We start from the raw sequence: 27,051 nt of genomic DNA, 5'->3' as shown, positions 1-27,051 counted from the left end.
GGACCCGAAGCTTGCAGCTCCGGTTTTCACCCGGTGTGTGGCCTTGGGCAAGTTATGCAGCCTCTCTGAGCCTCATCTACCCCGTCTTAGTGGAAGGGAGCTAAGATCTGACTCATGGGAGCACCGGAGAGTCAAGGAGATTTTATAGTTCAGCAGAGTGTATGATGCGGCTTTGCCCTAGACGCGGGGAATTCTTTGGCCCTACACTGTACAGTGTAGACAAAAGGTGAGGTTTCATTCATAAACAAATATTCACCGAGCACCTCCTGTGTGCCAGGCACTGGGGCACACGTGTAACGCGCCAGAGTTCATACTGTGAAATTCTGGGCAGCCGTTTAAAAATGAGGTATTAGAACACGGTCAGAGCTTCAAGGGGCGCCTGGGGGGCTCAGTTGGTTAAGTGTCCCACTCTTGATTTTGGCTCAGGTCAGGATCTCAGGGTCGTGGGTTCAAGCCCTACACTGGGCTCTGTGCTCAGTGTGGAGCCTGCTAAAGATTCTCTCCCTCCCTCTGCCCCTCCCCCAAGCCCCCCACTCATGCATGTGCTCTCTCTCTCTCTCTCTCAAAGAAAAAAGATTCAGGGGCACCTTGGTGCCTCAGTTGGTTAAGCATCCGACTCCTGATTTCAGCTCTGCTCTTGATCTCAGGGTCATGAGTTAAATAAATAGAGCTTCAAGATATATTTCTTTCTTTTTTGTATTTAATTAATCAAATTTTTTTAGTAATCTCTACACCCAGTGTTGGCCTCGAATTCATGACCCCAAGATCAAAGTTGTATGTTCTACTAACTGGGCCAGACAGACACCTCCAAGATAGATAGATAGATAGATAGATAGATAGATAGATAGATAGATAGATAATTTTTTTTAATTTAATTATTTGATATTGAGAGAGAAAGCACAAGCAGGGGGAGGGCCAGAGGGAGACGCAGATTCCCTGCTGAGCAGGAAGACTGACTCAGGGCTCGATCCCAGCACCCTGAGATCATGACCTGAGTTGAAAACAGATGCTTATCTGACCGAGCCACCCAGGTGCCCTCTTTTATTTTTTGCTTTAAGATTTTATTTATTTACCTGAGACAGAGAGAGACACAAGCGGGGAGGAGGAGCAGAGGGAGAGGGAGAAGGCAACACCCTGCTGAGCGGGGAGTGTGACCCGGGACTCAATCCCAAGACCCTGGGATCATGACCTGAGCCAAAGGGAGATGCTTAACTGACTGAGCCACCCAGGCGCCCCGCTCTGCAGACATATTTCTAAGTGGAAAAAGTAAGTTGCAGAATGATAATATATGAATAGGAATATATGACACCATTTATTTATAAAGCATTTAAACACATTTTTTCCTTAAATATCTAATGTTTAGATGTTAATTAGAAATCTAATTTCCCTTATATAGTTTAAAGCAGTAGTGTGTTTATATCTTGTATATCTGAATGTCAATTACAAATATAATTAAAGACCTCATATAATTTAAGATAGACTAGGGGCACCTGGCTGGCTCAGTCTGAAGAGCATGTGACTCTTGATCTTGGGGTTGGGGGTCGTGAGATCAAGCCCCACACTGACCATAGCACTTACTTAAAATTAAAAAAGAAAACAAAAATTTAAAACAGACTTACAAAACACATTATTTAAAATGTGTTAGGGGCGCCTGGGTGGCTCAGTCGTTAAGCGTCTGTCTGCCTTCGGCTCAGGGCGCAATCCCAGGGTCCTGGGATCTAGTCCTGCAGGCTCCCTGTTCAGTGGGGAGCCTGCTTCTTCCTCTCCCTCTGCTGCGCCCCCTGCTTGTGCTCTCTCTCTCTCTGACAAATAAATAAATAAAATCTTTAAAAAAATGTTATTACAAAAGTCATCACTATACTTACAACTAAACCTTTTCTAAAGCATCAGTCACATAGGGTCAACTCACTTCCTTGTGATTTTCATACTGGTTTAACTATTTTCTTCCTAGGGGTCAGTTATATTATTGTTTTCACTTTTTAAAAATTGAGTAAAATTCAATAAAGCATATCTCAAATGTGCAGCTCCATCAACAGTAACGAGTAAATATGCTCCTGTAACCAGTATCCAGACGAAGATCTAGAACATTCCATTACCTGTCGAGATCCCCTCCTGCCCTTTCTTGTCCATTCACCCCACAGGAGCACGGTCACCGCTATTCTGACTTCTACCACCATGGATCAGTTCCCCTGCTCTTGAACTTTAACCCTCACAGGATATACTTTTGTGTCCGGCTTCTTTTGCTTTAATGTTCTGTCTGAGATTCGCGCAGACTAGTAGTGGGTCACGCTTCTCCCTTGCCGTGCAGAACTCCATTGTATACGTACACCTCACTGTATTCATTCAGCCCACTGTTAACAGACATTGGGTTATTTTCAGTTTGGGATTATTTTAACAAAGCTGCTCAGATCATTCTTTTTTTTTTTAATTTTTTTTAAAGATTTTATTTATTTATTTGACAGAGATAGAGACAGCCAGCGAGAGAGGGAACACAAGCAGGGGGAGTGGGAGAGAAAGAAGCAGGCTCCCAGCAGAGGAGCCTGATGTGGGGCTCGATCCCATAACGCCGGATCACGCCCTGAGCCGAAGGCAGACGCTTAACCGCTGTGCCACCCAGGCGCCCCTGCTCAGATCATTCTTGTGCATCTCTTTTTTATGGACATATATTGTCATTTCTCTTTGGCAAATGTCCAGGTGTGGAATTGTCGGGTCATATAAGGCCTTCCTTCCTCCCTCCCTCCCTCCCTCTCCCTCTCTTTCTTTCTTTTTACATGGTGTTTTTTTTTTTTTTTAAGTAATCCCTACACCCACCGTGGAGCTCGAACTCACAACCCCGAGATCAAGAGTTGCCTGCTCTGCTGACTGAGCCAGCCAGGCGCCCTTGACTCCACGTTTCCTGTGGGTTCTCAGACATGCAGGTAAACACTGAGACCAAGGCTACACCGGCACTGATCATTGGTTCCCTCTTGAGAGGCTGGGGTGACGGGGGTGAGAGACCTGAACTTGCAATGGTGATCCAATAGGACCAGAGTCTTACCTGTAGTCGCTCACATTTTTAAAAAAGACATATACTCATGTATTACTATGCAATGGAATTTGAAAAATAATTCAATTGCCCGACACCGTATCCGGATCACAGAGGGATCAAAATAACATGAAGAGTAACTTCCATTTCCAGGGCCGATGGAGCAGCTGGGACTGACTTCAGCTGGGGGTTGCCTTCCTGCTGTAAACAACTGGAAACTGGACGAAGTATATGAACCAACCCTTTTCGGACAGCGAACAACCAGCATCCCGGACTGTGATCCCGGAATGAGAGGCAGTGATGTGTGCACCGAACTTCCCATCCAGAGTGGTGCCTTCCGACTTAGGACACGGGGCAGGCAAAGCAGAACAAGGCAGAGCCGCCTAAGACGAGGCAAGCCAGTTCCCTGGGCGTGTGATGTGTGCAGCTACCTAGGGTCCCAAGCCTAGAAGGGCCTCATGCTGGGGTTGATACGCTGCTCTTCCTGTCTTGAAAATCTTCACTTTTGACCAGGGCCTGGATTTTCATTTTGCACCAGACCTGGAAAATTCTATAGACGGTCCAGAGAGGCATAGATTAGAGTCAGGGAGGCTGAATTGGTTAGAATGCGGGGAACTGCAGAGGAGGGAGCAACTCTGAGAAGTCTAGAACTCTCAGGGACCCCCCCCCCAACCCGTCTTTGCTGGGATGTCCTGATGGTTATTTGTATGTGTGCGTTTGACCGGGCTGCCCGTTGGCCCAGACATTTGGTCAAACGTCCTTCTGGGTGGGTGTGTGAGGGTGTTTCTGGATGAGATCAGCATTTGAATGGGTGAGCTGAGTGAAGGCGATGGCCCTCCACAATAGGGAGGCCCTCAAGCCATCCGATGAAGGTCTGATGGAACTGCGAGAGGCTGAGGAGATTCCCGCCTGGGTGCTGAGCTGGGCTATGCACTGGTCTTCTGCTGTCTTTGGACTAGAATCCGAGCATCGAATTGTCTTGGGTTTTGAGCCTGCTGGCTTTCAGACCGGAAGTTACACCGTTGGCTCTCCTGGGTCTCCAGCTTGCTGACGGCAGCTCTCGGGGCTTGTCAGCTTCTGGAAATGCAGGTGCTGCTTCTCCTTAAATGTGTATATACCTCCTGGGGGCGCCTGGCTGGCTCAGTCCAAGAGCATGTGACTCTCGATGGGGGGTCGTGAGTTTAAGCCCCACACTGGGTGTAGAGAGTATACTAAACAAACAAACAAACAAAATATATCTATATATGTAGGGGTGCCTGGGTGGCACAGCGGTTAAGCGTCTGCCTTCGGCTCAGGGCGTGATCCCAGCGTTATGGGATCGAGCCCCACATCAGGCTCCTCTGCTATGAGCCTGCTTCTTCCTCTCCCACTCCCCCTGCTTGTGTTCCCTCTCTCGCTGGCTGTCTCTATCTCTGTCGAATAAATAAATAAAAAAAAAATCTAAAAAAAAAATATATATGTATATATACATATATACACACACATATATATACACACACTACTAATATAACTATACATAAAAACAATGTATATAACCATATATGTAACTATATATAAAACTATATATGTAACTGTATATAATTGTATACATAACTATATACATAAATATGTAACCCAGCAATACCAGTGTTAGGCATTTAGGCACAGAAGAGGAAAATACGTGCCCACACGAAGACTGGTACGTGAATGTACAAAGTGGCTTTATTTGTAAGAGTCCTACAATAGACTGAAAGTTTATGCCCCCCCCATTCATGCACGGAAATCTAATCCTCGATGTGTTGCAGTAGGAGGTGGGGCCTAAGGGAGGAGATTAGGTCATGAGGGTTCCACCCTCATGAATGGGATCAGTGCCCTTGTAGAAGAGGCCCGGAGAGCTCTCTTCCACCAGGTGAGGACCCAGAGAGAAGATGGCCAGTTATGGTCCAGTAGGCAGGCCCTCGGTGGATAAGCTGAGTCTGCAGGAGCCTTGATCTTGCACTTCCTGGCCTCCAGGGCTGGGGGAAAGCGACGTAGGACATTTACGAGCCACCGAGGCTATGATGGTATTTTCTAATAGCAGCCTGAGCTGACTAAGGCAAGTCCCAAACTGGAAATGATCCCCATGTCCCTCAACCAACAGGCAAAAATATACACAAACTGTGGCACGCACACAACGGAATATTACTTAGCATTGCGAAGGAAAGAAACACTGCGGCAAAGACGGCATAGATAACCCCCCAAAACATGCTGAGCAAAGCAGCCGGATGCGAAGGGCACATACTATGTACATTTTATTGCTATGACAGTTGACGCTCGAGGGAGACGGAGAAGCAGACCCCCCCCCCCCCCCCCCCACTGAGCAGGGAGCCGGCGTTGATCCCAGACCTGGGGATCATGACCTGAGCCGAGGGCAGACACTCCATCGACGGAGCCACCCGGGTGCCCATGATGGAAATATTCTATATCTTGATTTTCTAAACTCATCCAACTTTGCACTTAATCAGTGCATTTCATGGTATGCAATTAGACCCAATAAAATTGATTTAAAACTTGAAGAAAGGAAAGAAAAAAGAAATATACTGCAAGGGCTAATTGTGATTCCCACCCTTATGAAATGTACCGGAAGAGGAGAGACAGCGCTGACCCTGGGGGCTGCTTCAGCCTCACCTCTGGTGGGGGGGCCTCAGTGCTGCCGAGCCCCCAGCTGGGGCTGCTGCCCTCAGAAGCTGGAGAAGCCCTAGGCCAGAGCCGCCGGTGAGTCATGGAGCGCTCTGCCGTTTGGCCATCTTCCGGGTCAGACGTCTGGATTTTGATTAACGAATCAAAGTAACTCAGAATTTCTCAAACTCCCTCGATACTGTTGATGCTTTGGACCAGGTAGCTCTGCCCTGGGGGCTGTGTTGTGCGTACCGTTGGGTGTTAGCAGTTCGCCTGACTTCTGCCCACGAGATGCCAAGAGCACCTTCTCCTGAGCTGTGACAAACAGGGAAATCTCCAGACATTGCCAAATGTCCCCTAGGGGACAAAGCCACCCTGTTGAGAGCCACCGCTTTCACCAAGGGCTCTGCCTTGGGTCTGGTGGTTTCCTTTTTCCTCTAGACCTAAAAGGGACCAAATCTCAGCCTTGTATGAAGATGCCAGATCTTTATATTTTCTGAGTAACTCCGTTCAAACGTGAAGCCAGATTTTCGTGAGTGTGTGGGAGGCGGTGGGGAAGAATGTGACATGTTGACCGTGAGACTGTTCTGGAAGACTTGAATCAAGGAGACAAGACATATGGAAACAAGGGCAAAAGGTACAATCATCGAAACCGAGGCTGGCGTGGGCATGGGGACAGACTATTAAAACAGATAAGGGGGCAGAAAAATCCATGTTTATAGAGGTCAACTTATGTGACTAAAAGTGGCACTGCAGTTGGGCCCATCTGCACTGTGAAGGCAATTCGCTATCATCTCTCCTTCGGAAAAAATGAAAACCAGGTCTGTCTACCTTAGATCACCGATACGTGCCCCCTCCACCTCACCCCTCCACCGACATACGGGCTGCATCAAAGATTTAAACAGTAACCGTAATTTCTGGAAGTAGTTGAACAAAGATTAGAGAGGCTGGCTCAGTGGAGCATGTGACTCCTGGTCTGGGGGCCGAGAGTTGGAGCCCCACGTTGGAGGTAGAGTTTACTTAAAAAAAAAAAAAGTAAAAAAATCTTTAAAGAAAAAAAAGGAAAAATATGAGAAAAGATACCTAGATAGAAACATGGGCAAGCAGCACTAATGGTGTGCAGAAGTAACAGAAACGAGCAACAAATATTTGAAAAGATGAAAATCAGGTCTGCCGGGGCGCCTGGGTGGCTCCGTCGTTAAGCGTCTGCCTTCGGCTCAGGGCGTGATCCCGGGGTCCTGGGATCGAGCCCCGCATCAGGCTTCTCCACTGGGAGCCTGCTTCTTCCTCTCCCACTCCCCCTGCCTGTGTTCCCTCTCTCGCTGGCTGTCTCTCTCTGTCAAATAAATAAATAAAATCTTAAAAAAAAAAATCAGGTCTACCATTTTCCTTGGGGCCACCCGATTGGCCCAAATGAAGGGTTCGTAAAAGAATCTCTCCCCACATTGTAATTGTGAGGAAATGGGCATTTTTTCTACCCTGCTCATGGGGGTATAAAAGGAGACCGGAGATCGCGCTGCTAGCTACCCCAGGTTCAGAAGCCCCACGTCCGATCACACCTGGGAAGGGTACACCTGCATGTCTGCAGGCCCCAGAAAGTCTCCCAGCCCTCACCCTGGGGGCCCCCAGGCCCTAAACAGCCTGTGGCCACGTTCTGTCCCCGCCACAGGCAATTTCAAAAGACAACACGACTCAGCTCATTAGGGTGTGTCATTTAGTCGTCCACAGCTTAGCACCTAGTGTCTTATTTACCCCTCTCTGCCACCTGCCTGGCCCCGAACTCCTTACTCAACCCTGTATTCCTGCGTTCCTGCAAGCCCCAAGTGGAAAATAATAGGGCAACCCTCTCAGGTCCCCTCCCTCTTCGGGAGCTTTGTACTATCGCTTTGCTATCGCTCAATAAAACTCGCTTTGCTGCCCACCACTCTGGTCTATCTCTTCACCCTTCCAAGTGGCGTGACCAAGAAGTGTGGGCACCGACGGAGAAAAAAATCCCAGAGCACGTGGGTGGCGCAGTCGGTGAAGAGTCTGACTCTCCATTTCCGCTCCGGTCGTGATCTCAGGGTCGTGAGGTCAAGCCCGGCATCAGCATCCACACCGCTGAGGCTGGAGCCTGCTTAAGATTCTCTCTCTCCTCCCTCTGCCCCTGCCCCTCCCTCTCTAAATAAATAAATAAACAAAGTGTTACAAAGGATTTGGGGAAAAAAGGAAAGTACTAGTCCCCACCTCAAGGAGTTCCTATGAGGATTAAGGGAGAGAAGACACGCAAGTAAGTTAGAACGGCAAGGCACACGGGGTGTGTGTTAGCGAGCAGACATATGAAAAAAGCCAAATAAAAGTAAAAAAAAAAACCAAAAAACCTAATAAGGAAGCTTTCATAGACATTAGGCTTCTATATGCCAGGGACTGTTTTGTCTTTTTATTCATTCATTTACTTATTTATTTATAGAGCAGGGGGAGGGGCTGAGGGAGAGAGAAGCAGACTCCACACTGAGCCCTGAGCCCAGTGTGGGGCTCGATCTCACAACCCTGAGATCATGACCCCAGCTGAAATCAAGAGTTGGGTGCTCAACCGACTGAGCCACCCAGGTGCCCTTGCCAGGAGTTGTTTTAAACACTACATACATCATCTCGTTTAATTGTCAGTCACCAACCCTATGAGATAGGGTTATCCTCTCCATTTTGCAGATGTGAACACTGAGGCACTGAGTGTTGAAGTACTCGGCTTAAGGTAAAAAGAGTTGGGATATGGAGGAGGCTGGGCTCTCAACCCTGCGGTCTTAACCGCGGGAGTAAGATGGAGGTGTGGCTTATTCCAGGAACGGCAGACACCACCAGCCTTCCATCATCACGTGCAAGCCCAAATACAATAGGGTGTTCAAGCATTTGGGCCCCTGTTTTCTTGGGTTTAGGATGGTGGGGACTTGGCCTCCCCCCTGTGCCCTGCCAGAGAGGGCAAGGCAAAGCTTGCAGCCTGAGGCAAAGGAAAAACAGGTGCGCCTACATAAGCTTAGAAAATATCCTCCCAGTTGGAAAAAAATTAATAAAAGCTCTACAGTCAAGGGGAACCTGGGTGGCTCAGTTGGTTAAGCATCTGGCTTCAGCTCAGGTCATGGTCGCAGGGTCCTGGGATGCAGCCCCGCATCGGGCTCCCTGCTCAGTGGAGAGCCTGTTTCTCCCTCTCCTCATGCCTGTGCTTGCTCTGTCAAATAAATAAATAAAATCTTGAAAAAACTAAAAAACAAAAAACACTCTACAGTCAAAAGCAGGGCTCAGTACAAAGCCCCTGCGTGCCCGGTCTGCTCGCCAGCCAGCATCTCTCACCAGACACCAGCTTGGGGACCCAGAGAGGCTTGGGACTGGGGGCTGCTTGGAAATAACTATTCCCATTGCACACTAACACAGAGTCACAAACCAGACTATCTTCATTTACAATTTTCATATTTTGCTCAGCAAGGATTTATTTGTGCTCATTTGATTATTTTTTTAATCCTGCATTAAAATGTTGTCTTGATTACTGAGTTTTTTGGTATCTTAAATTTTCCTCCCTCACCCTGGTTCCAGCCCTGGTCATTACCCTCCTGTTACTCACCTTGCAAGTAAACTGACTTGCCCTTTTTGGGGGGTCACCAAGATTCATAGGGGGCAGCCAGCTGGTCCAGGTGAGGGGAACCTGTGGTTTCTGACTTGCCTGAAGGATGGGGGTCCCAAAAGAAGAAACAGATGACTTGCGTATTTGGATGGGATGGAGCTGGGGAAGACTTGATTTCTGGTAATCAATTACCTCTTTTGGGGCCTCGGTGTTTTCCTGAATATAATTGAAAGTTGGATTTATAATCTAATCCTTTGGGTGGGGGAGGGGACATAGACAGGAAGAAGCCATCAGATTCTTTTTTTATAAGTTCATATTTAAAAGTTCAAAAGACTTAAGATAAACTTCTTGCCTCCTCTTCGCCTTTCCCCCAAATCTATACGAATGATCGAATTTTTATAACACGTACGCATGAATGAAATACTTGTTTCTTGAAAACAAAACAAAATCAAAGTCTAAATGAGTGGTTCTGAGGGGCGCTTGGGTGGCTCAGGTCGTGATCCCAGGGTCCTGGGATCAAGTCCTGCTCTGGGCTCCTTGCTCAGAGGGGAGCCTTCTTCTCCCTCTCCCTCTGCATCTCCCCCTGCTTGTGCTCTCCCTCTCTCTCTCTGACAAATAAATAAATAAAGTCTTTTAAAAAAATAAATGAGTGGTTTTGAATAGGGGAAATTGGTTGTTTAAAAGACAAATTTGTGGGGCGCCTGGGTGGCGCAGTCGTTAAGCGTCTGCCTTCGGCTCAGGGCGTGATCCCAGCGTTCTGGGATCGAGCCCCACATCAGGCTCCTCTGCTAGGAGGCTGTTTCTTCCTCTCTCACTCCCCCTGCTTGTGTTCGCTCTCTCGCTGGCTGTCTCTGTCAAATAAATAAATAAAATCTTAAAAAAGACAAATTTGTGATAAGACTAAAGAATGTCCTTTCAGTACAAAAGGAGCTCATGTGACCTAGACCCTGGAGACGGATAGAGGAATCCAATTTACACGGTTATGCTTTGGGAACATGCAAGTTTGATTCATGATACCCAGTTTCAGAGTCTCACATACGCACAGGGAGGAAATGATTTCACACTTGTTTTCCCAGGAATCACTTACGCCAGCAGGTCTGGGACTTCAGCGTGGACCAGAATGCCCTGGGGGCTCTGCCACAGCCGAGGTTGCTGGCTCTGCCCCGAGCTCCAGGTTCAGTGAGCCTGGCTGGGGTGGCCCCTGAGAATTGGGAGTGTCAGCACAGTTACTGTAGACGTTCCTGGACCTGGACGTCACTTTGGGAATCACAGCTCTGTGCTCTGTCCCAGATCCTGATGCATAACAACGTTCCGACTGACAAACACAATTAGACTTGGTCGTAACTGGTTTGCTTATGAAGCAGCAGAAACATCTTCTAGCAAAATAAACACTCATTATTGCCTAATAGGATAAAACTAGGGCAGGGTCGTGTTCTGAATCTTCTTTGAGCATATCTAAGCTTCTTATGAAAAGGAAATGTTGGTACAAGACATTGCTAATTATTAGTTTTGGAGGCTAAAGATTTTGTTCAGGTGAGGAAAATGTGTGTACAGATGTATTAGTCTTTGCAATTTTTTTTTGGTTGCTGTGCCTGGTATTCAAAAGGCTTGGAAACGTGTTTATTCTATAGTATAGAGCAGATCTAAGGAATCGTATCTTTTCTTTCTTTTAGGTTCTGCTTTTAATTTGGTGTTGATTTTTGCTGGCTAGCGTTTCCCCTCTGAATCCCTGGGTTCCCATGGTGCCGTTTTGGCTTTTTAAATGTTGTTGTTGTTTTTGGGCCCAAGGCCCCACTGAAATGAGTTCTTACACGCAGAACTCGGGAGCCTGGGAGCAGGTCCAGGGAAGCCAACGTTTGTGTGCCACGTGAGGAAGATGCCGGGGGTGAACTGAAGATACTGTAGCCCGGCTTGTGGGATTGAAAAGAGTGGGCAAAGGCGAAAGGACCCATGGGGCTGCTGGGGAGTCGAGAGCTCTCCAGAGGGGGTCGCACTCCAGCTTCCCTGAAGACCCCACCAGAGGAAAGACCGTGGGGAGGTTGAAACCTTGCCCCGGTGCCAGGTTTTCGTAACTACGAATTGTGACAGTACGAGGTGCTCCAGTTTCTGGAGTCAAACAACACATTTGGACAGAAACAGTGGCTATTGTCTTTTTTTTTTTTTTTAATTATGAAACTGAGACACAGAGGACCGGAAACATACTACAACAACAACATACGAATCTTCCTTTCTGGGTGAAATTCTGAAATAAACTCAGGATGTTAACGGTGATTAGCGTGTTCATTTAAAAAAACAAACAAACAATGAAGGGGCGCCTGGCTGGCTCCGTGGAGGCCCGAGCAACTCTTGATCTTGGGTTCATGAGTTCGAGCCCCTCATTGGGTAGAGAGATTACTTAAATAAAAACTAAAAAAAAAAGCAAGACACAGTAATTACAACCCCCTTCCCAAGGGAAAACAAAACCCCAACCATAAGGAAGTAAAGTCAGTTTTCTCTCCGCACCCCTCCCCCCAGCCCCATTCTATTGCCTGGGTGTGGCCACCCCAAAAGTGTGTGGCCTGTGGCCTTGTAACTCTTCCTATAGCAGGACCAAAAAGCACAGCACGTGTTGATCTTGGAATAGAAGAATATTAATGATCAAAATCCTAGTTATATTTTCAACCAAGTTCAGTTTTCCTGTAGCTTTGTATTCGGATTATTTTTGTCCAAATCGGTGGTGGCTAAGAATCTGTGTTTAAACCCCTTTACACTAAACTGTGGCTGTGCCTCTATCCGTTTCTGTTTTGAGAAATGTAAAAATGTGCATGTCCCTCCATGGATGGTTCTAGCATGAAAATCTCTTGGTGCACTTAAAAAGCCGTGCCTTTGAAGATAACTGGGAAACAGAGAAACTGGAAGAGTTTACCAGTAGGTGGGGTTGAAACCTGCAGTTTTTCTGCCTTTTTTTTTTTTTTTCCCTTTCTTTCTCTCTTCTAAAGGCATATGTAAAGGAATCTTGGATAAGTTTTCAACTCACCTCCCTGGGAAAAAAGGCATTTTGGGTTGCCTGCGTAAAAACCATCAAGGACCCAGGGAAGGGGGGACCACTGCTCTGCACCTCAAACTTCTCCTTCTGCTGGTCTGGGTGACCTCAGTGGGCCCCAGGACGTTCAAGCTGAAGATACAGCCAACAAATGGCATTTATTTCTGTGTTGACAGTCTTCCTTCAGAAAATCGCGTTTTACTGGGCTCTCCACTGTTGTTTTGTTTTTGCTTTTTTGTTTTGGGGGGTTTTGTTTGTCTTTGTAACCAACAGCACTTCTCCTCTGTTCTTAAGGCAAATAGCGTGGATAACCAAGGTGCAGGCACATTTCTCTGGCGCTTGAGGAAGACGCCCCATATCCACCCACCTCCTTCCCCCCCCAGGGAATGCACTGCGCCTTGGTTCAGTTTTTACTGGACCTGGAAACTTGTGAAGTGCCTCAAGTCCGATCAGAGCTAGAAATGACGTCTGAAAGTTCACAGAAATGTTAATAGACCTAGCTTTGGAGACCAGATAGATTTAAAATGTCCTTTGCCAGCAAGCTGTAGACGACATTTAAGAGAATTTCGTGATGGAAGCAGCCCTCGTGCGTCCTGCTTGTCATACCGGCCTAAAGATCATTCAAAACGCCAGGGAAGACCCTTTTCAATTGGCGAGTTTACAGTTTCCAAGGGGAGGAGGGCAGGGGAGGAGTAACGACGACCTTTCAGGTGTGTCTTCCAATCGCGATAGCCGGTTTTGGCTGTGAATTGAGCCCCCCCACCCCCCTGCACTTCCCCCTTCCGTTAATTAAATAAACCTCGGAGCACTTTGCGGCACACGACTCGGCCCTTGGGGATCTCCTCCAGCGTTGCTCCCATTCTTAAAATCCTCAACTCACAAAGGTTGAAGAGCTGGCGACATGAATTTCCAGCTCCTACGGGTGAGAAGAGAGGTGTTGGGTGGAGGGCAGACCGGCAGGGAGGAGAGGCGTGCGGGAGGATGCCCGCTGGGTGGGGAGGGCGCACGTTGGGGCGCAGGGTGGCTCCCGGGCGCTGCCCACTCCTGGCGCCGGAAGCCGGGGGCGCGTCGCCGGGCGCCTGGCCACAGAGGGTCTCCTCGTCGCCTGGAGGCGATCGGAGAAATGCGTTAAGGCCGCCGGGCTTAGTTGGCCTGGAGGTGTATGGTGTTCCAGGACGCCAAGCCGAGAAGGCCTCCGGGGACGCTGGGCTGGAGCCTTAGCCCTGCTGCCTGCGCTCGGAGCGGTTAGGCTGCGCACGGGTGGGCCCTAGGATACAGTGGGGAAGTGACAGGCACTCTGCAGCCAAGCGTGGCCTCTGGAGGGCGGCGGTCCCCCGGGGCGGGGGGGCGGGGGGTTGGCGAGAGCCAGGCTTGTCTCTAACAGGTCTCCAAGAGAGCGGCTAGGGAGGCGGCCTTGAATAGCGGGCATGTTTGTGGCTTTGAGGTAGTTGGACGACCAAAAATTCACCTTCGCCTGCTGAGAAATGGGGTTATGGTTGTCAAGTTAGAGACTCTACCCACGACCTCTCCGGTTGACGAGCGCTCTTCAAATGAGCGCCCGGACTAGCCCCGGGACAGAGATGGACCCGAGCCCTCCCGGGAACTTGGGTCCTGCAGGATCCCTCACCCCCGCGACTCTGTCCATTTGTAAAAAGCAGATTTGGCGAGCAAGAGCTACAGGCCGCGAAGCCCCTCCCTTCAAGCGCCCGGCCTGTAGCCGCGCGCTTAGAAGTGAGCAGTAAATGGAGTTGGGTTGGACCCTGGGCTAGGTAAGGAGCCTCCGTGTGTGCGCCGGCCGCTTTGCACACTATCAAAACAACCTGCTATTTTTATATTATTGCTGTTACTTTGGAGTGGCTGTGAAATGATGCATGTGGCGCCCCAGGGCGTACCCCTTAGTGGGCTTGAACAGTTGGGAGGACTCTTTGGTGCCAAGTGTCTGTCCAGTGGGGCGACGGTGCCGCGAAGGGAGGTTGTGGAATAGAAGGTAGGGCGCGTGAAGGGGCACACTCCTCGATTGCTGCAGGCCCCGGCTTTTCGGCTCTGCTTAACCGGGCTGGCCACTTACCCGCGGTCTCTGCGGGAGCTCACGCGGCTCCAAGGGGCGGGACAGACACCTTGCGCGCAGCGCGGCGTCCGCTAGGGCGCTCGGGGGCCTCCACCTGCAGCTCCGGCGCCCCCTCCCTGGGGCGGGAAAAGGAGTCCCAGGCCAACCGCAATCCAGCTCTACCTGCCCGGCCGCCTTCCTTGGTTTGCGGGGGTGGGAAGTTGGAGGCGGCGGCGGAATCTCGCCTTCCCCTCTACGCAGACGCCTACTCGTCTCCCGACTCCGGTTTCATGGGCCATCGGAGCGGACTGGGGGGCCCGGGTCCGGACTTCCAAGTGTGTGTGAGCGCAGGTTCCCTAGGGGGCGACAGAGGGGAGCAGCTGACAACCCTCTACCCTCATACCCCCGATTTTGCGTGGGGTTCTGAGAGGCTCACCCCCGGGATCTCCTAGTTTTGTTTACAGTTAAGCGGCTGCGAAGCCTCGGAGGGTCCTGAGGGGGCACCCTTCCAGGAGCGGTGGCTGCCCGGAGGCGCGGCCACGCAGGCCCGGGTCCTCACGCGGCGAGGGGCGGGAGCTTTGCAGGGAGGTCCGTCCTGGGTGCGGGAGCCATTCGCTCCCTGCTCTCCGCAGAGAGAGGAAGAAAAGTGGAGCTCAGGGAAGGGCTGAGGCTTCAAGCACGCAGACCCGGGCGCGCGCGTGCCTGGTTTCCAGCCCAGAGCCGAGGGTGCGCGTGTTTGGGCAAGGTCTCCAGGGCCGGGAAGATTGAGGATTTGTTTGCGCCGCCTTTCATCCGGGGCGCGGAAGCCGCGCTCTGGCTTGAAGGCGTAACGGGTGTCCCTGGGAGAGAGGGCAGCGCCGGTGTCCAGGGCGCTGCCTGGGGAATGAATGGCCCTTGCCAAGCGGTTCGGAAACATCTAGGCCCCTGGGGCTCCCCGAACGGAGGCGCGCAGTCCCTCGGGGCCATCGGCTCCATTTGTCTCTGCCCCCGGGCTGGGAGGAATCTCTGTCCCTACGGGTTGCTTCGGCCACAGCTGCTTCGGGAAGGAAGGACAGCCAGGGCCTGGGGTGGGGGGTTGGCCGGTTTCTGCCCTGCCCAGGTTCCAAACCTGCCTAGGGGAAAAGTTGCCCGCGAGAACGAGACCACTTGTTCAAGTTGCACCCCAGGCGGAGTCTTTGAGTCAAACCCGGGTCTAGAAGGCCCAGCGTGGAGGACAGCCTCCGCGTCATCGCTCTGGGAGTCTTGAGCGCCCGAAGGAGGCGCGCAGCTTCCCTCTCTGGAGTGCCCAAGACCCCCAACCTTCCACGTTCTGCTGTGCCCGTGTCCGATTCCTGCGTGGCACAGGTGCCCCACGTCCCCACCCTCCGGAGTACCAGGAACACTGCTTTTGCGATTCTTTTACCCCCCAGGCCTCGGGGTTTTGGAAGCGGGGTGTCCGGGGTGTGCACTGTCCTTTGTACTTTTTAGTGCAAAGCCCCTAAAAGCCCCCAGTGGTTTCACTTCCAGGTTTTGTTCTCACACTTGGTAGGAATATCCCCTCGGATCTGTCTACTCCGAGGCAAGAGAGGACGTTTCACTGGGAGGTCGCCCATTTTTATTTGTTATTTTATTTTAGGCCCATCTGGCTCTAAAGAAATACCAAAGTTCAAACAAACCCGAGAAGGAGCAGGAAGGTGGTGTGCGCAAATCATTCTGTAGACGGGGAGTAGCGTCCACTCCCGGCCCAGGGCACTGTACCGATGGGTATTATTCACTGCATAATCGGATTCGGAATCAGATCGAAATAGTCCCCTTCTCCAGTTCTCACAGACAGAATGTTTAAATTCAGATCCAGGAGCCAGATGGAACGTCCCAGTAAAATTCGCCCTTGAAAATTAGCGACTTTCCTCTTGCAATGAAAAAGGTCAATTACAGTAACTGGGCCAGTGGATTTCGTTTCTTTAAAAAATTTTTATTACTGTGCATTGCATTCAAGTTTGGGAGGCAAATAAATATTGGGGCTAGAGGCAGCGTTTCTGTGTAAGTTTCGTTTTCAGCCTGAGTCTGCAGAACGGGGGTACTCACCCCTCCCACGGGGTTCCTCTCCGGCCCCTCCCTCTTCTCCCACCTTCCCCCTTCCCCCGCGCGTGGCGCTTGGGTTGTATTCGGCCCCGCACCTCTTTTCCCGGGTGCGTTGAGGCTTCTGAGTGCCTGGCCCGTCGGAGGCAGCTGCCGAGCCGGCGCTGGGCAGGGCTGGGTGAAGGCGCTCGGGTGACCCCCAGCCACATTCAGCGGCGGAGATGCGGCTTCGGGCGATGGCGGCCAGACGCCGTTGTCCCAGACTTCGCGGCGGGTGGAGGACCGCCCGCTCCGTGGCGCTCGGGGCAGACTTCCCCAGAAGGCCTTCCCTCCTCCAGCCCCTCGGAGAATGGGCCGGCACTATGACCACGGAGAGGGAGGGAAGGGGAGGCGTCTGTCGGAGGGATTGGGGCTCCGGCTGCAAGATCCCAGCCCAAACCTTAAGTCTCTCTGAGTGGGTGGGATGGGACACTTCAGGAGATAAGGGGGTTCCCAGCTGTTCAGATAACCCGAACGCAGGGTCTCTTAACTCCAGGTGACAACGTCTTTTGGAGGATGGGGGAAGGCGCGTTGGGAAAAAGAGGGGGCTCTTAGGTATTTGGATCCCGGGCCCCAGCTTTGCCAACTTCAGGTGTGCGCATGTTGGGGATGACTGATGGAAGGCGAGACGGGGGACCCCGACCTAGCAGGTCGGCGGCTGTCAGGTGCCGCCCACTCGCCTCCTCTCCTCGCCCCCCGCAGCGCGATTCTCCGCGCGGAGCCCGGCCGGGGTGCAGGGCGGAGCTAGGCTGGGACTGGCTGGGGGCTGCCCCGCCCGGCGCCCGGGCCTTGGTGCCGGCCCCCGGGGAGGAGTTATGATAATTTCCTTCTCATTAAGGCGCCCGGGTCCCCCGGCTATTGCCGGGACACACAGTGCGGGCGCGGCTTCCCGGGTCCCGGCAGCGGCTTGTACACGCGCGGCGGCAGCATCTACGCTCGCAGAGCCGCCGATGCGCGTCCAGTGACCGGGACAGCGAGGCCCTCGCGTGGCGGGGGCGGCGGCAGACGCCTAGCCACCGTGACCCCCATTTTGGATTTACCGCTTGGGGGGTGGGGGGAGCCTGGATTTAACTGGCGACTGTTTTGGGGGACGCCGGACGCCATGTTGTGGAAAATAACCGATAATGTCAAGTATGAAGAGGACTGCGAGGTGAGCTGGGCGCAGGGGCGCACTCTGGCCCCGCCCGAGTACAGCCCGGGAGGAGGGGGCCGCTGGACCCAGGTCTGGGCGAGGGCGTGGGAGCAGCGAGCAGGCACCAGCCTCTGCCCCTCGATGGGACGGGGTCCACTTTTCCGGATGCCCCCTAGTCCGTTTCTCCGGGGCTCTCTTCCTGAGTTGGGCCTTTTCCTAAACATCCACCCTCGGGAACAGGGCCTGGAAAGAGAATGGCAGATCCCACCCACCAGGCTTACCGGTCGGTGTCCTGCGAAGCAAAACAGCCCTTCTTCCCTTTTTCTCGGAAGAGCGTCGCGTCTACAATCCTTAGACGTGGCTTTTACGCACCGTATCTCCGTTCAAAGGGGTCAGACGAGGCGACCTGCCGGCGACACCTTTGCCGAGTCTCCTCCGAGGCGGGCTTATCACCCGCCCCGCTAACTCCTCGGGGAAACAAGAAAACAACAGAAGTTTGGCTTTTAAGAGAAGTGGGGGCTGGGGAGTGCTGGTGGGGGGGCCCTGAGGCCAGATGGGGCCGTAAGCGCTCGGGAGTGCTCCAGCCAGTCGGACAGGTTGAGCTAGAGTTTCGGAGAGTGGGAGGGAGGGAGGCGGCGAGCGGGAAGAGGAAGACGCGGGCGGCGGGAGGTGTGCGCCAGGGCGCTGGCAGAGCGGAGCCGGGGCTGGGGGGCCGCGGGAGGGCTGCGCGCCCGCGGGACCTCAAGGGGCTGCCCCTGTTGGCAGGCCCGGGCACTTCCGCTAGGGGGCGACAGTGCCATGTTTCTCCAGGTTCCCCGCTACCCCAGTGACCCCTCGAACCCTGGGAGACAAGTCCTTTAAGAATTAAGTCGGATAGCCTTGGGGCGAGGGGCGTGCGCAGGAAGGGTTGCCCAATATTCGGGGGTCCTGAATTCTCCCCCTGGGCCCGATTTGTGGGGACACTGACCGTGGCCGGGCAGGGCGGCCTCACTTGCTACCCCTTTTGGTCGGGACGCTGCTGGTAGGGAGCGCAGCCCCCGCTGCGGTGCGTTCCTTCTCGAGCTCCTCGGGCGGCGCTGGGTGGCAGGCCTGCTAGGGAGCGTCACTCACCCGGAGGTCTTTGTCCTGAGGGCGTGGAAGGGGAGGGTCCCTGGGGCGGGGAAGACGCGCACTTCCCGCTTTGTGCGCTTTATCCGCGCTTGCGGCTTGCCCAGGTTGTTTCGTCTGGCGCCGCCATGTGCGGGCTAGTGAGTGAGCGTACTCCGCACCGTGCTCGCCGCATGCCGACTTCCTCGCCGGGCCTGGATCTCGGCTTCTACTGGCCCAAGGCCTGGGGTTCGGACTTGGCGCTTCAGAGCGCCTCGGGCATCGCAGGGCCCAGGCCTTCGCCGCCGGGCTTTGAGGACGCGTTCCCCCAGGTTTTTCGAAGTCTCTTTTTATTCCGTGGACTCGGGGTTTGAAACGAACCCCCCGGGGCACTTTGCCCCCGGGTGCCGTCCGGCCGGAGGGCAGGCCCCGGGGTTTGGGTCGGGGCTGGTGCGGTGGGTCCCCTGGGGGATCTCAAGGGATCTCAGCGCAGCTGCTGCGGCCAGTTCGCAGTAGCGGGGTTTCGTACTAGCGGGGGTCTCTGCTTCTCTCTCCTAGGATCGCCACGACGCGAGCAGCAATGGAAACCCGCGCCTTCCCCACCTCTCCTCCGCCGGGCAGCACCTCTACAGCCCCGCACCGCCCCTCTCCCATACTGGAGTCGCCGAATACCAGCCACCACCTTACTTTCCACCGCCATACCAGCAGCTGGCCTACTCGCAGTCGGCCGACCCCTACTCGCATCTGGGAGAAGCTTACGCCGCTGCCATCAACCCCCTGCACCAGCCAGCGCCCACCGGCAGCCAGCAGCAGGCCTGGCCGGGCCGCCAGAGTCAGGAGGGGGCTGGCCTGCCCTCGCACCACGGGCGCCCGGCCGGCCTGCTACCCCACCTCTCCGGGCTGGAGAGTGGCGCCATGAACGCCCGCAGGGATGCCTACCGCCGCTCGGACCTGCTGTTGCCCCACGCGCACGCTCTGGATGCCGCGGGCCTGGCGGAGAACCTGGGGCTCCACGACATGGCGCACCAGATGGAGGAAGTGCAGGTGAGCGGCGCCTGGGCTCTTGCCCCTCCTGCCCGGACCTGTTCGCCCCCCCCAGCTTCTCCTACCCCCCGCTCAGGCTCCCCCGAACTTAAGGGAAACTCTGTCGTTTCTTCCCCAGAATGTTGAGGACCAGCATCTGCTCCTGCACGATCAGACTGTTATTCGCAAAGGTAGGTAGTGAGTGCAGACTTCTCTTCTCCCCGAGCCACGCGTAACCTGGCAAGGTGGGGGCGTTTGGTGGCCGGCCGGGGACATTTGTGTTGGGGAAGGGACTGAGCGGGGCTGGAGGAAGGTAGGTTTTGGGGAGTAAGAAGAGATCTCTTTCCGAACTACATGAGAAAGGATCGTAGTAAAACTCTTAGGAGCTGTCTCCATTAAGAGATTAATCCGGATTTGTTACTCCTTAGTGCGTTCTACTGGGGAATATGATCCCTTGAATTGGATGGTGTTTTTACAATGGTAGTCTTCCAGAGTGAGTTAACACTGATTTTAATTTGGAAAAAAACACACCTCACACCTTAGTTGGGTGGTCGATTCTGTGACAATTGTTGAATGAGAGGATGTGATTGTATTTTCCATTTCAAATATGCATCTGGTGAGGATCTTTAATTCTGACCTGCAAGAAAAAGTTTTGAAACAGTTTGGCCTACCAAATGTACAGCCTTATAAGGACCGGGGTGGAATGGTCTGCCAGAGCTTGGGTTTATGCAGGGTAGTGGGGGAGGGGATTAGAAAATTGGATCACTCCCTGAGTGTCTCAGGAAATTAAGTTGTGTGCTGATGGGATTATCAGACCAGCAGTTTTGGAGGTGGAAGTAGTCCTAGGTGAAAGGTAGTTACAGTCTGTTACTGGAAGTTAAACTGCTCGAAATCAATTGGGAAATGGTTTTTGAAGAAAAACTCAAAAAGTAAACTGGATTTCCCAGGAAACTTGTAACAGAACGGGTTTGTTTGTATTTTTAAATTTACCGTGATGAGTTACACTGAAAGGTTTCAGCAAAGGATGTGAATGTGTCCGGTGATTTTGGTTGTTCGTTGAGTGAGGAAGAAAAAAAAATCGCCATTTATTTAGGACTGAAGCTGTCTTTTGAAAACAAATGTTCTAATTAAACAGATTTTTAACAGTGGCTCAAATGAAAACCCTCCATGCTTGGGGTCATGACTAATTAGCTCTGTAAGGTGTTAACTTGTGAATTTCAGATTCGATTATCTTTGAAGAATATGACTTAAAAAAAATCTGCTTGCAATTTACATAGTCTGACATGCAGCGCTATTTGCTTACAGAGCTTTTTCGGGCTTTAGTGAGTGGTTTGAAAAGGGCCCTTTTTCCTAAGCCCAGCTCTGGGGACCATCACTTCTGATCTTCATTCACAGGTCCTATTTCAATGACCAAGAACCCCCTGAGTCTCCCTTGTCAGAAGGAGCTGGTAGGGGCTGTGATGAATCCCAGCGAGGTCTTCTGCTCCGTCCCTGGAAGATTGTCCCTCCTCAGCTCCACGTCTAAATACAAAGTGACAGTTGCTGAAGTCCAGAGGCGATTGTCCCCGCCTGAGTGCTTAAACGCCTCATTACTGGGAGGTGTTCTCAGAAGGTACATGGGGACACACTCTGGCCATGGTGGTTGGGTGGTTGAAGGTGAATAACATAAAAGAACCAGGGAGGTATTTTTAACATTTATGTAACTTTTATACTTAACACTGAATTCTAATCGGCTTAGAGTTTTAGTACATTCCTTCTCTTTTAGAAAGTGCCAGATGTGAAAGGAAGTGCTAAAACAGCGTTCACAAATTATCATTTGGTTAGGATTTGATTCCATGTACGAAGTGGTGGCATCCCTATGGGGGGGAGGAGCTCCGTGGGTTTTGTTGCCCCAGGGACTTGGGGGGCTGCTGCGGTTTTTATACGTGCAAATTTATCTGCTCCAGCACAGTTTGCAATGTTCTGTGATTGGGGGGAAAAAACCTGTTGGTGATGATAAGAGAGAGGTTTGAATTTTACAGGCATGAATTACAGGGGACTCCTGGATCCCTTGATTATGAGCCACATGATGTAGATTTCCGTTTTGATAGCAGCACTGTAGGAATTTAGAATTTTCAAGTGGGGTGTCTTGAGAATAGCTTCAGTTCACTTTCTTGTACCCAGAGCCAAATCTAAAAATGGAGGCCGGTCCTTGCGGGAGAAGTTGGACAAGATTGGGTTGAACCTGCCAGCCGGGAGACGGAAAGCTGCTCACGTCACGCTCCTGACGTCCTTAGTAGAAGGTCAGTGGAGTTTTGTTTTGTTTTATGATGTTTTTAGTTTGCGCTGTCGTCTGTGGCTTTAATGTTTCCCTGAAGGAAAGCGTAAAAACAGCTCTGTCACAAACATGATGAGTTGTGATGAGTTCGTTGGAGGGAATCGCAATAATTTTATCAAATGAGTTAACATTTACATCCCCTAGTGCTTAAGTATCCTGTTCTGGGTTCTCCAGAAAATCACTGTTAAAAAGAAATTGGTCTCCCTGCCCTGAGAACTCTCACCGTTAGGGTGTTCGGACATTTCTTCCAAGTGAACCAGTTTTTGGAAGATGCATCGATCAGTGGGCACACTTAAAAAGCTGGGTGTGTACTGGTGGGAAGAGGCACGGTGTCTAGCTTGGGTAGCTGTGGAATATCAGGATTGTGGTCAGTAAAGAGAAAAGCCCTTGTAGACGGTGGGACTAACCCAATTCACAAGCCCTTTGTTCATTTCCCGCATGAAGAAAAAAATGAGTGGGGCCCCTCTCCCCAGTCCTAAAATAGTAGGATGTAACATTTTACTGTATTGAATGGGCCTGTACCCCCACTCTGGAAGGGAGCCAAGAATGCAATTACAGCCTTTAAAAATAAGTGGGGGCCAGGCGAGGGGGGGGCGGTTAAGGGAAAAGTGAAATAATTTTTTTTCAAAAACCAGCTCATTGTGGCTGTGCACGGGAAAATGGAGTGGAACCCGGAGGGGCCGATCCTGAAGCCCGGAGCAGCCCCTCGCCCTCGCCCAATCACAGGGCGCTGGGCTCCGCTCCGGGCAGGGGGAGCCAATGAGGGGTGGTCGCCTGGTGGCCAGGCAGTCTTTTGAACACTTTCTGTCCCTGGTCTAATGGCGCTCCTGTGTGCTGAAAGAGACTTGGCAGAGCCCCGCTCTACCTTTTTACGAGTGTCTTTGGAGGTCAGGGCAAGGAGAAAGGAGCTGCCTGTTAGCTGCCTGTTGGAGCACAGCTGTCCTGCGTGGAGAATGGTGGGTTCTGCGTGCGTGGCGCATAAATGTGGCTCCGCGAGGTTTTCTTACTAGCCGGGCTGAGGTGCTTGAATAAGAAAGCGTGGGCCAGAACAATGGTTCTCAGATTCTGGTTTAGGAAGTCTGGGAGGGCAAGGGGAGGAGAGGGGGTGGGGGTGGGGTGCCACTCTCTGGGTTTCTGGAAAGCTCTGGCCAGCCTTGGCACTGTGGAGCCAGGCCCGGGCGTCTTTGGTCAGAGATGAATCCCGTTGGTTTTCTCTCCCTGGGAGCCCCCAGTGATTTGGAGAAAAGAGGTGGGGAGGCCAGGTTGGTCGATGGGCCCTTCACGTTTCCAGTGGAAGCACAGCCCTGTCTTAAACATCCCAGAGACCTGCCTCCTTCAGTAATGGGGCACCCTAGTTTAAAAAGAGGGTTCCACGTCAAAGACTTTTGTTGCGGTTTCAAAAAGAGAACTGACCAGTTGGCTTTTGTGCAATGTGATCATCTATAAATTTCCCTACTTCTCCATGATGATAACTTGTATTACCGAGAGAAGGCTTGGGTGTGTCTCAAGAATCCTAAGTTGGGGTGCAAGACTGGTGAGCGTTATTCCAGGGCAGTGAAAAATGTCAGGCATTTTCCCCACACGCTGCGTGCTTTTCCTGCACTGTTCCTAGGGGAGCGAGCCCACCGAAAGTACCCAGGAAATTCCACTTGCCTGCTGAATTGTTTTGTGGATGGTTTCACTTTAAAAGGCCAAGGGACTGGTGGGCCATCCGGGTTACAGAGAGAGAAGAGGGAGGTTTGCCGGGGGTGAGTGCAGACCTTCTAAGTCTGTTGTCACTGCTGATTTTAGGTGAGGCTGTTCATTTGGCCCGGGACTTCGCCTATGTCTGTGAAGCCGAATTTCCTAGTAAACCAGTGGCTGAGTATCTAACGAGACCTCATCTGGGAGGGCGGAATGAGATGACAGCTAGAAAGAACATGCTTCTGGCAGCACAGTGAGTATCTAGACTTGAATTTGATGGCTGGGTGCTCTGATCTTCAACTTGGGGGCTGGGGGGTGCCCAGTACAGTCCCTGGTGCACAAGAAAGAGAACTGCTCAGTAAGGGAAGGTCTGGAGCGAAAGGAACTGGCAAGGGGCCTTTCTTGGACAAGTCAGGTGGTGAACTCTTGGGGAGGACTCAAGAAGTGAAATGAAGGTATTGCTCAGTAATGAGTGTTTTTGGAACTGCTCAGTTAACGCAGCTCAAAATAGTTCAGCTACCCTTTCATTATTGTGTCTCCGTATCTTGCAAAAATGTGTTGGAAACCATTTGTTTGGTCACATCCAGTCAAAGATTATGGGTGCCTTCTGCCTCCTGATAAGACTTCTGTTGTTTTTTAAATGTAACGATCAGGTTGGATTTGCAGGAGACTTGTGCGCAAGCTTTAAGTGTCTCGAACCTTACTTAAGGCAGCTGCAGGATTTCCCGTAGAAGCCACCAGTAAATTGGTTTTAAAATTTGGTAAACGAGGCCAAAGTCGTCCAGTCAGGAAATGGGGCAGAAGGAAGCCAGTGAACCAGCCTGTATAAACTGCGTTCTGGGGAGATGTGGATTCGCGGGGTTCTCGAAGAAGAAATCGGTGTCCGGGTACCGAGCTGCACCAGATAAATGGCTGTCCATTGTAACCTCCTGGGCTAGACTCGCCACCCCACCTCTTGTCCTCGCCCTGGTGACCTTGGCCCTTGGACTGGGGTTAGTCCTGGTGACCTTGGCCTTTTGACTGGGGTTAATCCCGTTATCTTTCCTAACTGCTGTGAGGATTAAAGAAGAGAGTGCTTGCAGAGTTTAGCTCGGGGCCTGGCGAGAGTAGGTGTGAAGTGTGCAGGCTTTGACTGTTGGTAGCCAAGTCTGTGATTTTGAAAGCTCCGATTGCCTCCTGGGTGTCCTCCACAGGGTCATTTGGCTTTGTCCCCTTTCCCTGTCAAGGGCTAGATGGAGCTCACAGGTGTCTGTTGACTGTCCTCACAGGCAGGTGTGTAAAGAATTCACGGACCTTCTCAATCAAGACCGAACACCCAACGGAAACAACCGGCCCACCCCGGTCTTGGAGACGAACATACAGAGCTGCTTGTCTCATTTCAGCCTGATTACCCACGGCTTCGGCAGCCAGGCCCTCTGTGCCGCTGTGTCTGCCGTGCAGAACTACATAAAAGAGGCCCTGATAGTCCTAGACAAATCCTACATGAACCCCGGAGACCAGAGTCCAGCCGATTCTAGCAAAACCCTGGAGAAAATGGAGAAGCACAGAAAATGAAGGATGGGCGTGAGCCAAGGGCTGAAGAGTCTCGAAGGAAAAGGACTCCACGATCGTTCTCGACCCAGACAGACTGGGAACCCCTCTTGCTGGGAGGGGACAGTTTGCGACCCACCTTCCCATTAAAAAGGCCTCCACTCGTTTCTGGATCTTGGACGTGTCCTCCCGGATTCCTTAGTTTTCCTTCTCTAGCGCTGAAGTGTGTCTCCTTAACTCTGGACAAGTTATCGGAAGGTCACAAGTACTGGTTCTTTGTTCATTAAGCTCATTTTATTCTTTTGAACCCCATTTTTTTCTCTGAAAGTGGTGCTACAAGTTTTAGAACCTTTTCAATACATTCCCTGGGCTCACGAGAAAACCCACACACGTAGCTGTTGAAATGTCAGATTGATGCGATTTATCTAGAAGTATTTACCTGGCTTCTTCAGCTATCCCATTCTACAGACGGTAGGAAGCAAGGATTCTCTCTGCTTTAGCAGCTAGCGTTCTAGGTGGTATTTGACACGTTCAGACCTCTCGTTGAAAGGGGGCCTTTGGGTTTTCCGAAACTTGTAGAAATGAAGCCTGCTGATGATTTTGTGTTTTCTTTTCGTCTTTTTTTTTTTTTTTTTAATTCTGAGAGTTAACTCTTCAAATGAGAGACTCTGAAATGTCGTGTTCCTTTAAGGTACTGAAGCTTTATTTGCATATTTATTTCACATCTTGGTGTTTTGAGTAAACTTGAAAAGGGTAGGCATGAAGCGTTTTTTGGTTTTTGTTTTTGTTTTTTGCTGCCGCCCCCCCCCCCCACGTCCCGTAGGAGGCTCTGTGTTGAGAAGTAGTGCGTTGAGTGTAAAAATTTTATTTATACATAATTTAATGGGGTCTGTAAATAACGGGTGTACTTCTTATGACTTTTGGACAAATGGGATTTGATTTTAATATTAACTTCTAAAGGTGATGGGGTAATCTAAAACACTTCTTTTAGGTTTTATTCATATGTACACAGGGGTTTAAGAATTAAGAGGATCCTGGGCTCTGTTCTTGATGTGGAAGATTCTATTTAATTGAAACTCTGTTCACAAAGCAGTAACTTTGTGTCTCATTCCCATCGTGCTGAACCCGAAGATGGGCGTGTGGTACCGTGCGTGGGGGTGGAACGGAGGTTTGGAAATGGCTGTAAACGTTCCCCGAGTAATTGTTGTGTATACGATACCTGTATAATAAAAAGTATTCTCCGTAGAAGCCGTGAAAGTCGGGTGACAACTTGGTTTTTTCAAGTCTCTAGGATGAGTAGAATAGGGGCTGAGCTTAATTCATGGTTTGGCTGCGGCTTCGTTAATGGGACCAAGCAGGAGCGTTGTGTGCCAAGGGAAGTCTGAAGTTTCATTTTCTGTCCCTTGCGAGAAGGCTCGGCTGCGCTAGGGCCTTGCACTCGGCCCTCCGCCGTGTGCAGTACCCCTCTGCCGCCACTAGGGCTGTCAGGACGTGTGCGGGACCTTTCTAAAGAAGGGGGGGGGGAGAGAATCCAGGGTCGGAATAGCATCCCTTGCGTAAAGCTCACCCTCTTGGGAAACATTGTGTCAAGTTGCCGCTTCCAAATTTCTTTGAGAATGGAAACGAAACGACCGGAGGTAATCCTTGGGCAGACATTGCTCGGGAGGATTTTTGCATTCAATCAAGCCCAAGCAATGGGAAGTGTAGGCTTTCATTGGTGTTGTCAATTCCCTGAAACTCTCCCATCTTCGGACACAAGGCAACGCGTGTCTATCTGAAGCACGCTAACCGTTCTGCTTGCCTGGTAAGTCGGACGTTGGGTCTCCGCAGGCGGCTTGGGGAGCAGAAGAGTGTGGCGGA

The 27,051-nt window shown here is 51.5% G+C and overlaps 1 protein-coding gene across 1 annotated transcript; it reads left to right on the top strand.

Moving 5' to 3' along the window:
• The first annotated feature begins 17,351 nt into the window (after positions 1 to 17,351).
• TFAP2C (transcription factor AP-2 gamma) lies at positions 17,352 to 26,448 on the top strand. The gene is made up of 7 exons (XM_026503787.4): positions 17,352 to 17,570; positions 19,197 to 19,682; positions 19,801 to 19,852; positions 21,057 to 21,273; positions 21,825 to 21,943; positions 23,770 to 23,914; positions 24,930 to 26,448. The coding sequence occupies exons 1-7, from the start codon at positions 17,523 to 17,525 to the stop codon at positions 25,213 to 25,215; spliced, it is 1,353 nt and encodes a 450-aa protein (XP_026359572.1). The 5' UTR covers positions 17,352 to 17,522; the 3' UTR covers positions 25,216 to 26,448.
• Positions 26,449 to 27,051: the final 603 nt, after the last annotated feature.

This window comes from Ursus arctos, unplaced genomic scaffold (genome assembly GCF_023065955.2).
Source record: "Ursus arctos isolate Adak ecotype North America unplaced genomic scaffold, UrsArc2.0 scaffold_16, whole genome shotgun sequence".
In the NCBI taxonomy this organism is placed as follows: domain Eukaryota; kingdom Metazoa; phylum Chordata; class Mammalia; order Carnivora; family Ursidae; genus Ursus; species Ursus arctos.
This window is presented reverse-complemented; position numbering and strand designations above follow the sequence as displayed.

Excerpts from the sequence above, each read along its gene's own strand:
- TFAP2C (XM_026503787.4), top strand. The coding sequence starts at position 17,523 with ATGTTGTGGAAAATAACCGATAATGTCAAGTATGAAGAGGACTGCGAG. Across the intron at positions 19,683-19,800 it reads ACCAGATGGAGGAAGTGCAG|AATGTTGAGGACCAGCATCT; the intron begins GTGAGCGGCGCC and ends TTTCTTCCCCAG. Across the intron at positions 21,944-23,769 it reads CCTGACGTCCTTAGTAGAAG|GTGAGGCTGTTCATTTGGCC; the intron begins GTCAGTGGAGTT and ends TGCTGATTTTAG.